General features: G+C 40.8%; 1 protein-coding gene across 4 annotated transcripts in view; it reads right to left on the bottom strand.

The window, feature by feature from the left end:
* LOC142152043 (nuclear receptor ROR-alpha) overlaps positions 1-13,276 on the bottom strand; it is a 364,937-nt gene that overhangs the window by 66,077 nt on the left and 285,584 nt on the right. Inside the window, exon 1 of one of the 4 annotated variants that reach the window (XM_075208257.1) lies at positions 2,325-2,444. The exons of the other annotated variants lie outside the window; for them this stretch is intronic. Coding sequence (XP_075064358.1) covers positions 2,325-2,352 — 28 coding nt within the window. The 5' untranslated portion in view covers positions 2,353-2,444. Of the gene's footprint in view, positions 1-2,324; positions 2,445-13,276 lie in introns of those variants that run through there. 4 annotated transcript variants of the gene reach the window in all.

The raw sequence follows: 13,276 nt of genomic DNA, 5'->3' as shown, positions 1-13,276 counted from the left end.
TGAAAGCCCCATTAAACAAATAACTAATTTATCACCGAAAGACAATGCCTGCGGCATGACGGCAAGAGTGCGTTATATATGTTTCACTGATCCAATCTAAGTTTTTCTTGTCACTTGATCACAGGATAGCAGCATAATGTGACAAGGATGGTTCAATAAACTGCTATGTATAGGATAATTTATATTACAAAATACAGTTCCCATATGGTAGGCACAAGCATGTACAGCTCTCTTAATAACTCTTTATAAGCGTCATTGTTCACATCATTGTCCTTAAGTTACTTTTCCATTAAGAATGCTGAAAAAGTTTACATGACCTTTCTCAAGGTTACTCAGACAACTTATTAAAAAGTCACCTAATGCGATGATATACAAGAAGGACAAGATACACCTCTCTCCTCATACCAATACTGTCAATATTATATATTTATCTGCAGTTATTGTCAAGATACTTAATGACTATGCTATGTAGAGTGCCAATGTATACAGGGCCAAGCGAAGTGTGCTATAATGTCATATTTATAGGCAGATATTTACTGCAAAAAAAATAAAATAATTAATTTCTTTATTTTTAAACACATAAAAAAATGACAACCTTTCTTATCATAAGAGAAAATATTACAGAACTAGAAACAGCTGTTTCTTAAATCAATGCATAAATCCCTTTTGGTTAACGTGGAAAATGGTGACTTTCTCTTTATTTAAAAAGACTGTTTTCATTTGTTATACTGAAGAGGAGTCTTCAAAACAACACAAGCAATGCAACTTGTGACTGTTTGGAAATGTTACCAATGTAGTTTATATTAAAATGTTTGTGTTTTCACATATGAGGTGGATCTAGAGGAGTAGAAAATATGGTTTAGATGTGCCCCCTTTTATACCAAATACTAATATTTTACTAAAATACATACAGAGTATAGAATATAGAAGTGTAACAATTCTGGCCTTACGTTAGTTAAAAAATCAGACGTCGACGCATATAAAAAAAACCTCATTAATAAATGATGAAATATATAATTAGCTGGTCTATTTGTAATAATGACATTTGTGTATAAACACAGACGCAGATATAAACCACAAATCTCTCTCGCTCAGATGCACGCATAGGCCAATGGCCTAAGGATCACCTAAATCCCTTTAAGTGCCCTTTAACGCAGCATCGCTGCAAGTTTCTAAGGCTGAAACAGAATGCTTCTTTTTCTACGGGAACACTGAATTCCACTTGATCAGCAGTTTTAGTTTATCTATGCTCAGAATTTTCCTGTGGCTTTGGGGGCTGGCACACAATACCATCAGCAAAAGATGTTTCATACTAGTGGCCAGGCCTCTGATTTCATGCAAGACACTCTGAAAATTTTAATATGCAAAACTACATATTTATATGTCAGATAATGCTAGAGGTTAATGTAAAAACAATGCAAAATATAAGCAGTGAACTCTGTTGTATTAATATATTGCATTAGATCAATAACAGGAGTTTAACCACTTAACAATTTCGAGGTCACTTTTAGTCACACACCTATTAAAACATCTCACTTACAAGTACAATGGAACATAAATACACAAGACAGAAAAATTAGGTAACAGAAAGGGATACTTTCACGTATTATCTGCAGGACATCTCACATCTGCAAATCTGCTTAAATCTCTCTGAATATAAACCAACTGGACACACACACTAATATCAGCACTGTCTGTGCAAGTATAGTCCTCAAAAATAGGATACATTTGGAGCACAGGGAATCCATTTGATTGCAAGTAAATACGGACGGCACTCACAGACCATAACCAGTCCCATGCTCGCCCACATATGATTTTATGTAGCAGTCTATATATTAAATTGGCTCATTGAATCAACAAAACCATCACATTGGTGAGTTACAGCAGCATTACAGTTGCCCTCTTTCCATGAACTTCCTTGGTCCCTGTACTTACTCTCTACATGCCAGCTCGCAGCTGGGTGCTTGGTCTGAGCTCTAGTGCCCTACAGAGGTGGCAGAGCCCTGCTAGCACCCGTCCTACCTTCTGTGCGGCCGCCTGAGGTCCCTGTCTGTCACCTTGTCACTCTCTCCCCAGGGAGCCATGATCTGAAGTTCACCAGAGACTCACTTCTTCCAGTGGTTTCCAAATATCGCTGCCAAGACCGCCCTCACCTATATACCTATACCCTGCCTGGTGCCAGGTTCCCGTCCTCTGCAAGCTCAGCCTCTGCCCAGACTTACTTTACAAGTATGCCAGTCTGCCCTGCTTACCAGCAGCCCCTCCGCCCGCTGTGCCCAGCGGCGGGCAGCACTGATCACATAGCACATCTCCGAGTCTCTCACCTTTCATGGCCGCAATCACATAATACATGATCGCCCTGCTGTGCCCCGGAGCCCCCCGCACACTCCAGCGCTCTCAGCTGCCAGCTCCGCTCTGTCGCATCCCCCGCCCGAAGCTGCCATATGAGAGTCCATGTGACCCGTTCCAAACACGCCCTGCAATCTGACAGCGGGGACGTCCCACATCGTCTCTTCTGGCCAATCAGATGCTACCCGCACACACCCCCCGAGGCTCGTCCCCGCCTTACACGTGGCCGGCTGGTGACAGCGGGGGATGAGCTGAGGTAGAAGCGGGGATGAGTTGGACGGGGCGGTATGGCCGGGTGGGAGAGGGCTATCAGTGGCAGAGAGGTGCCGGCTCTACGGGATACATAGAGGGAGAATGGCTGCGTATTCGGGCTCCTCATCTGGACTCCTCACTCTTGTTGTGTAGTGAGAATATTGTCACAACCATATGTGTAGATGGTGATGGTCAATACCCCGAATGACTGTAACAGGGGCACTGCTAGCAGTGGGCACCCCTCATACTACCCACAGTGCCGTAGGAGACGGCACGGAAGCTGGTGAACCCTGACAATGGCAGTGATAGAACACTGCCTGCACCTCACCCCTACTGAACGGCCCTGTAATAATACAAAAGTTATTTTTTGGCAGCGTTTAAAAGTGCTGCACAAAACTTGCCAGTAACTACCGTGTGATGCCATATGAGCTGATGCTGCTACAACATAATGACAGCTGATTTATCTGGACTTCAATGCTTTATATCGGCACATCTTTTTTTTTAATAAATATTTCCAGTTATACATAGGGATGTGGGTAATGGTTTAAATAAATAGTAATACTGAGGACAGAATGGAATGTAATAGCTAACTAAAATGTAAAATATATCTTATGCAGCCCAAACTATATTACATCCATTATTGTTAATATAATACATTATTTGCAATCGGTATATAGGTATGTTCACTTTGGGCAAACACGTATCTGTAAATGCATTCATGTGAACAGGTGAGTTAGTAAAATCCTAATTGAAAAGACACCATGGTCTTTTTATCCAGTCACAAATTGTATGTGCCCGTACATATGGCAACAGGAGGAGTGTTAAAATCACAATTGATGCCTCAATAGGTACTATAAAGTTGTCTATATATTTACATTTTCATTATTTTCATTAATAAATTAGTTGGGTGTGTGAAAATTGAGAGATGATCGCAGGATTTGCTTCTTCAACATATTACTGTGCAATCAAAGTGTAAAACTTTGTTTTGTGTACTATTTACCCCAATGACACAATAGAGGGAATCGGCAGGTTTTGGAAGCAGCACACTATGTGGGGAATCGGCAGATTTTGGAAGCAGCACACTATATGTGGGGAATCGGCAGATTTTGGAAGCAGCACACTATATGTGGGGAATCGGCAGATTTTGGAAGCAGCACACTATATGTGGGGAATCGGCAGATTTTGGAAGCAGCACACAATGTGGGGAATCGGCAGATTTTGGAAGCAGCACACAATGTGGGGAATCGGCAGATTTTGGAAGCAGCACACTATATGTGGGGAATCGGCAGATTTTGGAAGCAGCACACTATGTGGGGAATCGGCAGATTTTGGAAGCAGCACACTATGTGGGGTATCTTTCCCTCACACTGCAGCTTCTATAAACTGTAAAGAAGCCTTCAGCACTCCAGGGTTTCTGAAGTAAGGTGGGCAGGGCATGTAGAGTCATCCCGAAATTGCAGCCAGTAAAACATGTTCCCTGCATGTTTTTTGGCATTGAAGGCCATAATTCTGCATACATTTTGTTTACCTGACTGCAGAGTGAGTCATTTGGATGTGTTGTTTTATTCTGGAAGGAAATGTTTGCTCAGTTTTACAGTAATGTAACCCATTTTTCTCCCAGGGTAGCTATGCAGCCCCTAGTCATGTCCCGTATGGTAACAGAAATCAACATGCCATAACACAGGGCATGACAGATCAGTCTATCAGTAAACAATGCCAATGCCAGACAGAAGAAAAAATTAAAAACGTGAGACATCTAAGAATATGTGTGGAATGGCAAGGGGGAAACCCAGCCATTTAATTTACATTGACCACAACCAACAAGAATCATCAATGTGATTTCGAAATTAGAAATGTCCTTCTGCAAAAGATATTTCCTCATATGTGACCCATGATAATGTAGCATATATGCAGGGATAGGTTTTGCAGAGGACAACATGAAATGTAAAAGTTTGTAAAGGACAAAGGTTTGGGGGCAGAACAGAATTATCATGGGAGGAGCTTACCTAGTGTGATGCTCAAAATGTTATATGGGTGGGACATGATAGAAACTTTCAAATATATCAAGGGTTTGAACAAGGTGCAGGAGGGAAACATACTTCAAAGGAAGAGAAGTATTAGAACACGCAGGGCCATCTTTTCCGATGGGCAGGTGCCCAGGGGCCCCACAGGCAAGGGTGCCCCATAGACAGGGCTCTTAAGTAAAATAAATAATCCTGCAAAAAAAATAAAAATCCTGCAAAAAAATATATATATATATATATATATATATATATATATCTCTCTCTCTCTATATATATATATATATATATATATATATCTATATATGATACACATATATAGAGGTAGGGGCCCCGCTGCACTGCTTTGCCCAGGGGCCCATAATGTTGTTAAGGTGGCCCTGAGAACACGAGGACATGCACTGAAACTGGAGGGAAGTAGGTTCAGAGGCAATTTGAGGAAAAACTACTTCACAGAAAGGGCAGTGGCTAAGTGGAATAGCCTCCCATCAGAGGTGGTAGAGGCCAATACAGTAGAGCAGTTTAAACATGCTTGGGATAGACATAAGAATATCCTTATAAAGAATAACGGATCAAATAGGGTTTAAGGTACCATAGGTTAATAAAAAATTGGGCTGACTAGATGGACCAAGCGGTTCTCATCTGACGTCAAATTCTATGTTTCTATGGTGTATATTCCTGTACATAGCGTAAACTCTAAATTCCTTAAAAGTGACCACCTGTTCTGCAATTTCCAGGAGTACAAGGAGTAAAAATGCAGAGTTCCCTAGTCTTATGCATGGGCATGCAAAGCGTCCATATACCTTTAGCCTTGTGGGCCCCATACAAGCCTGCCTGTGTATTTTATTATGCAAATAACACTTTAAATGGATACATTCATGCACTAACCTAGCAACTACCAGCATACTGTGAGAAAAAAGAGTGTGCATGCTATATCAAAAATAGTTATTTTTAGGATGCTAATCCATACCATAGAAGTGTGTCAAAACAGCACTACAAATGTAGAAGTACTTAGTCTGCACTGCTTAGCATGGTGCAGAGTATGGCAAAAAAAAAACACAAAAAAATGCACAGTTCTGCCACGTACAACCTGATAGTTATGTAACCAGCAAGATGTAATATGTACAATGACTGGAAAGATGTAATAAGCCAAGAAATTTTACCAACATACTTGCCAATTTAACTTCTCTCTGAGGTCAATTCATGTGACAAATAACATGTGGGCATGGCAAAGCGGTTTGCACCACTTTGACCACACGGGGCAAAGCCATGTTATTGTGCCACTCAAATTACGCAATTCACTGTGAATCGCGTCATTGAGGCCCCTGTCTCATCCACCTCACTAGGAAGTGGGCAGCATGAGGGAGGATGGCCTGCTCTGCTAGAAATACAATGTAATATGCCAAGTGTTAAATCCATCAAGTTTTCAGAAGAGTGCCCAGAATTGTGTTTAAAACTGTGCCAAGCAAGAAGCCCATTGCCCTTTGTTGTATTCTCAACATGGTGTCCAGAACTTTGCGCATCAAGATACCCAGTAATGTCACATTAAGAGACATCTCGTTGGGCACAGTTTTGAACAACATTGCTAATGTACCCAGCAAGATGCAAGGAAATTTGACTTGCAAAATGCCCAGTGGTTACTTAAAAGCAGACCTACATTGTAAAACTTTATACCCAAATTATTTTTGACCTTCATGATACGGTCATGTATGCCATAAAGCAACAGGTAGCAGAATTCTTTGGGTGCCAGGTAGACGAACACTTTATCTAAACGACAACTAACCCCCAAAATGTGAATTTTGAGAAATGAAAAATGAAGGTAACATGCAGTGTTCAATGTTAGCCTGACATATCACTGCAGCTATATTACAGCATTACCATTAAAGTCAGTATAATTTCCTCCCACAACTTTGTCAGTGTCCTGATGGATCTTCCGGTAATAAGCTGAGACTGCAGTCATTTGAGTTTTGGTGATATTGTTGGCCTCTCCCATGTGTATGAATCCACCAATCCACACAATGTATTTCTGCAAAGCAAACCTGCCAAGCTATTATTCACTTTTACTCACTGTTTTCTTTCTTTTAGATAAGTATCACCCTCTTTACCTGGCAATCTACTGAAGAGGAGTAAAATTGATCATGCATGTTTCATGTATAAAATTCATGCTAATATTGGCTTTACTCACTCTTTAATTTTAATACAAGTAAAAACAATTAACAATAAACAAGACCCATGTTCCCAGCATAATTCTCATCTTTCCCAGTATACTTTCTGTAGCCATCACCTGCTACATACAGTCATGGCCAAAAGTTTTGAGAATGACACAAATATAATTTTTTACAAAGTCTGCTGCCTCAGTTTTTATGATGTCAATTTGCATACACTCCAGAATGTCATGAAGAGTGATCAGATGAATTGCAATTAATTTCAAAGTCCCTCTTTGCCATGACAATGGGCTTTATCCCAAACACATAATTTCCACTGCATTTCAGCCCTGCCACAAAAGGACCAGCTGACATCAGGTCAGTGATTCTCTCTTTAACACAGGTGAGAGTGTTGACGAGGACAAGGCTGGAGAGCACTCTGTCATACTGATTGAGCTACAGTAACAGGCTGAAAGCTTTAAAATGAGGGTGGTGCTTGAAATCATTCTTCTTCATCTGTTAACTAAGGTTACCTACAAGGACACACGTGTAGTAATCATTGCTCTGCACAAAAAGGGCTTCACAGGCAAGGATATTGCTGCTAGTAAGATTGCACTTAAATAAAAAGAAGAGTCAACAATGCAAATATTGACTTTTTGCATAAACTTAAAGTAATTGTAAATAAAAGCCAATGACACTTATGAAATGGTTGTAATGTTACTTCAGTTTACCATAGCAATATCTGACACAAAGGTCTAAAAACACTGAAGCAGCAAACTTTGTGAAAACCAATATTTGTGTCATTCTCATTTTGGCCATGACTGTACACTGAGGAAATGCTGCTGTGAATCTGCAGGGAAAGTACAATGTGCATAGATGCAACTCAGTTAACCAAATTAGTTTTGTTTGTGTCAAGATAAGGAAAGTGCATTTTTGGATGGTGACGGGGGTGCTTCAGTTTAATAGTTGTTGAAAGTGAAAAATGGAGAAAACAAGGGTTTCCTTGGTTGGGGCAAGATGGTGTGGTGTGTAGTGTAGGAACATGATAAATGTAAGTAAATCACAGCCATGTAGTTTTCCCATTTGGAAAACAGTGCCAGATTTAAAAACAGGCAGGCATAGCTTGTACCTACAAACACCTTCATTAAACGAAAAAGTTTAACTGCAAGCTGTCACTGCTAACCATTGTCCCTAATGATGCCACGTCCTTCACTTAGAATTCACTTACAGTGCCAAAAGGTAAGAGGTAGAAAAATCATTTACAAAAGGTAGCTGGAGCAGTCGAAAGGGGGATGGTCTGAACTTAAGTTCAACACACTGGTGATAAATTAACCTCTCTTCCTCTTTCTCGCATCATTGTTAATATCTATGCAGACGATAACGTTATATCTCCCCCTCTCTCGCATCACTGGTGATATCTATGCAGACGATACCTTTACCTCTCCCCCTCTCTCTAGCATTTCCTTTTGTCTATCTGCTATTAACCCTTCGATGTCCAAGCACTTTCTCAAACATAACATGTCCAAAGCAGAACTCATTGTCTTCCCCCCGTCCAGGGTCTCCTCTTCTCTCTATACATTGACCACACTGCCCTCTTCTCTGTTCCATAAGTCTGCTGTCTGGGTGTTATCATTGACTCCACCCTAACCTTACTCTCCACACACAGTACCTCTCCCAATCATGCTGTTTCCACTTTCGCAACATCTCCAGGATCAGATCGTTTCTCACCTTAAAAAACGACCAAAGCTCTCATCCAGCTGTCATTATCTCATGCCTCAACTAGTGCAACTCCTCCTCTCTGGTGTCCCTCTCTTCAGCCACTCCCCACTTCAATCCTTCCTCAAAGCCGCTGCTCCACTAATTTACCTTTCTTGTCGCTCTGTGTTGGTCTCTCCTCTCTGCTAGTCAGTACACTGGCTCCCTGTCCCCTACCATATCCAATTCAAGCTCCTCATTTTCACCTATAGAGCCCTCAGCCACTCCTTTCCACCCTATACCTCTAACTTCATTTCCCTACAGACTCCCTCACGCTTTCTCCGCTCTGCCAATGATCACCGCCTCACCACTGATCATCTCTTCTCACTCCAGCCTCCAAAACTTCTCCCTTGTTGCTCTCCAGAACGCACTTCCAATGTCCAACCCGCAACACCTTATAAATAAATGATAATAATTATAATCATATCTGCTTCCCTTTGTGCTACTCTCCATCTGTCATCATCATCAGTGTTTATTTATAGGTCAAAGGACAATCTTTATATAGATAAGACATAGATGAATACAATAAACATAAAAAAAGATACATGAATACAATTAAGCATCATAACACAAATATGCATAGTCATGAGCTACCAATTACAGCCAGCATGGAGAGAGGTACGAATTCCATGCGTGTGTGTAAATAATCAGCATTAGACATGACATCAGGAATGTCATGTCTTATGACATGACATCCGAAATAGATGAACATGATACATAGGGTAGAGAGGACCCTGCCCGTGAGAGTTTATATTCTAGAGGTAGAGGGTAATGAGAGACATTAGGAGCACAAGTGGATGTGATGGATGGAGAAAGTGGAGTAAATGGACACGAGGGGTAGGGGAGAGTAGACAAGCATGGACAGGTGGGCTTTGATGGAGCGTATAAAGGATTGTAGGTTTGGGGAGAGTTTGGTAGAGCGAGGCAAGAAGTTCCACAGGTGGAGAACGGTGCTGGAGAAGTTTAGGAGAAGGGAATTGTGGCTGGGTCCCCCTCACCTCCCACCTGACCAGAATGACTGCTGCAGTATCGAATGGGTTAATACCTGATGTTGCTGTGCCGAATGGGTTGAACCTCAGCACTAAGGGATTAAAGATGTATTAAAAAGGTATATTTATTAATTTAAAGGGTTAAGTCCCTGCACTGGGAGTATAAATGTATTTCTTTTCATATTCATGTATTGATTTCTGATGCAATAGCCATTTGTTGGTGAAAGCTTGTTTTTGTAACTTTTCTAAAAAAAAGTCCCCCATGCTAATTAGACCTTTTCATGTGTGAGAGTCCCAACACATCCTATAGCCTGAAGGCACAGGAGGGGGTAATTAGACTTGCTATCTCTCTAAAACAGGATGCAAGTAATATAGGAAATGTAACACCAAGTTTTAGGAAATCATAGATTAATGTAAATTTAGTTAAAGTTTAAATTGCGTTAGCTCCAAGGTTAGAGGATATATTACATCATAATAGTAATTATTGAATGTAATATATCAGACTTTGGGATGCCAGCTGGGACAGGGGCTGAGTTACCCTCTGCCAACATGAATGTCAGAATCTGTATAAAAAGCGCACTGTTTGACCATGTAATGTATCATTCCCTCTGTAACTTCTGGAAAAATCACTAATACTACAAATTGGAGTGTAACTGTCCTTATTAGAACTAATTGAGCTAATAAAACATCACAGCTTCAAGATCCTGCCTTGATGCCTACTTACCTGCTGTAGACTAATCTAATCTGTTATCCAGCTATTCTGAAGTTGGGACCCTGCATCTAGTACCAACGCTCTGCCCTACCTTGCAGCTCTGACCAGTGTGATAGGCTAGGGAGAAACATCCACATCTACCCAAATCTGAAGTAGGAGATCACGTGTACCAGCCCAAGGCCCCAGCAAGGGGGTACACTAGCAGCGAGAGTTACCCAGAAGGAATCAGTTCTAGGTGCCGGCCAAGGAGCCTAGTGGTGGCAGCAGAAGCCCCTCCTACTGCGGTTAGACAGGCACGATATTGGATAAAGAAAGGGAACAGTGGCAAGGCAAGCCCAACCGGTCCCCAGCAACACGGACAGGGTGGCATAGGAGGTCCATCCTGTCACAGGAATGGAAAGAGGCTATATGAGAAAGTTGACGGTCAAGTGAAGTGGTCAAGCTGGGGTGTATCTCGTGACAAGGTCAGAAATGTATGGAGGAAAAGCGTATATGATGGCAACATGGAGGTGAAGAGGAAAGAACAGCTAAATGGAATGAACTTTTAAGGAGGAGAGAAGGAAAGAGAGAATTCAGGGGGGGGAAGGGGGTAATGCTGTAGATACAGCCAGGAGACGTAGGATATTTATTCCACCGCTATGATGGTCACCAGGATAAGGAGTGTGGGTGAAGCAGAGACTGACATAGAAGAGTGTAGAAGGGGAAGTGGTGTCTTAAGGGAGATTGTGTGATGGTACTGTACACAAGTAAATAAATTAAAGTGTACTGGGCAGATGCTTGAAAAAAATCTATGTGAAGCTTTAATAACAGCAATATAGGATAGAAGCTGGTCTGGCTATGGATCTATGTATTTATAAAAGAAGTGTGAATAATGTATGTGTGGTGTTTAGGGCACCATATGTGTTGAGCCAACAGGCTCCAGTGATGCAATTCTGGAAAGTATAACCGTTTGAATACTGTAGGCATATTCCAGTATGTTTGCAAATATGCATGCGCTTTCAAAGCAACATGCACTCCTCCTTTAAAGAGCATAAAATTACACAAGAGTAGGAGCCTCTGAATAAGTCCTCGTTAATTAATTTGGACAGTTAGGCTGGGGGAATGGGCTATGATGTCAATACAAGTGGGGCAGAGCCTGACTCTCACAATGATTTCTGGCAAAAATAAGATTTGAGCACATTCTAACAAATTACATGGTTTCTTTGAGCTACGTTTAGATTGTGGTGATAGATACACCTTAAATACAATGATATTTTGATGGTTACTGAATGAGGGGCCTATTACACATTCCAGTGCTCCTTTAACATGGCAGTTAGTGAAATAAATTCTATGGGACATTTTCTGACTCTGAGGCAATACTGAGTTGCGTGAAAGACTCATTGGACATTTTGGTCTTTTTAGCAACTCCCACTCTGCAGACAAGCTAAAGGACACAGCTTTGGCTGGCAGATAACTGTCCCTGCAGACAGACTCATAATACACCTTCGAGCTGGCTGTGTCCTTGTCACAAGGTCACCTATTCCCCTCTATCTGTAATAGCCATTAATCCCTTTACAGCGTGCTTGTTGTCACCTCTGTAGAGGAGGAGGTCGGATACATGCGGGATGCACCAACATCTCCTCTGACACATGTCATTGAGGTGTTTAGAGAGCAACAAGGTTAGAGGCGTCTCTCTCATATGAAATAAAACAACGCCTGCAGCAATAAAAGTGTTAAAATCTGAGCCTTAGAAATAAGTGACGTGCTGGATTTATGTGGGAAATAAATTCCAGCAGGTCAGTGGCTTCTTTATCTCTCTAATAATAGCTTCCGAATTACTTTGTAAATTAAAATAATGCACATGGGAATATGATGAAGGCAAAGAGAACTATTAGACACAATAAAAGATGATTGTGCCTGTGAATATGGCAAACTATTTGAAATCTTTATTTTATACTTAAAGTTATTTTTACTTTTGGATATGGTATGGATTATGTTACTATTTACCGTTAATATAAAACTAAGTGACCAATTGGCCATTTATTCCAGATTGTTTGTACAGTACACTCTTTCTGTAATCATCAGTACATATTTTTTGCATGTTCTGTAAAATTAAACAGGTGTTTATGCTTTCCCCCAATACAATGAAAGGTGCTATCGTGGGCAATAGCCCTGCTGGCTGTAAGTGTACCTTTAACGGGGAAGCCTACATAAGAATTATTGCAGCAGTACTTGTACAGCTTCAATACCAGACCTCATGGTGGCTATAACAGAACAAAAGCATTAAAAATGGCTTTTTTTTCTCACAATAAATCATTTGCTTTAATGCACAAGCCGACAAGCTAGCTCACAAATGTACAAATCTGCAGAGACTGGGCCTGCAAAACAGTAGGTTGTATCTTCCTGCTCCAAGACAGTGTAACTGTATTGGAGATGTTATCAATATAAATATAAAATGCCACAGTCACATACTTAGTGAGGTTAAAAGACACAAGTCTATTAAGTTCAACCTTTCATACATTCAAATAGTTTTGACCCAGAAGATGGCCTCACAGGAGAAAAAAATTCCTTCCTGACCCCAGAGAGGGCAGTTGGATAATTTCCCTGAATCAATCACCCCATACAGTGGTCAAAATGGGGGCGTATATGGTGGTATGACATACTGACACTGCTGACTTCATTTAAAACTTTCCAACTTTCTAATTCCATTCACTTTCTTTCCCATAACATTTTTATACAACCACTTTTAAGTTTCCAATTCTACCTCTGACCCCAGCTATATTGTTAGCTAGTTATAACTACAGGTAATATCACTTTTAAGAAAGACATCCAATCTAATTGTAAATACATTTATTGAATCAGCCATCAACACCTTCTTGTGTATGTAAGTTCACCATTTACTACCCTTACAGTGAAGAACCCTTTTCTATACTGATGGTGAAAATGTCTCTACTGTAGTCTCAACAGATGGCTGCCTGACCAGTGTAGTAGTGAGTGAGTAGTTTGTTAGACAAATCTTTATACTGTCCTTAAATATATTTTTTATGTAACGATTAGTCCCCTCTAAAGCACAGT

This window comes from Mixophyes fleayi, chromosome 4 (assembly GCF_038048845.1).
Source record: "Mixophyes fleayi isolate aMixFle1 chromosome 4, aMixFle1.hap1, whole genome shotgun sequence".
Taxonomy (NCBI): domain Eukaryota; kingdom Metazoa; phylum Chordata; class Amphibia; order Anura; family Limnodynastidae; genus Mixophyes; species Mixophyes fleayi.
The sequence above is the reverse complement of the archived record's forward strand: the minus strand, read 5'-3'. Positions and strand labels throughout refer to the sequence as shown.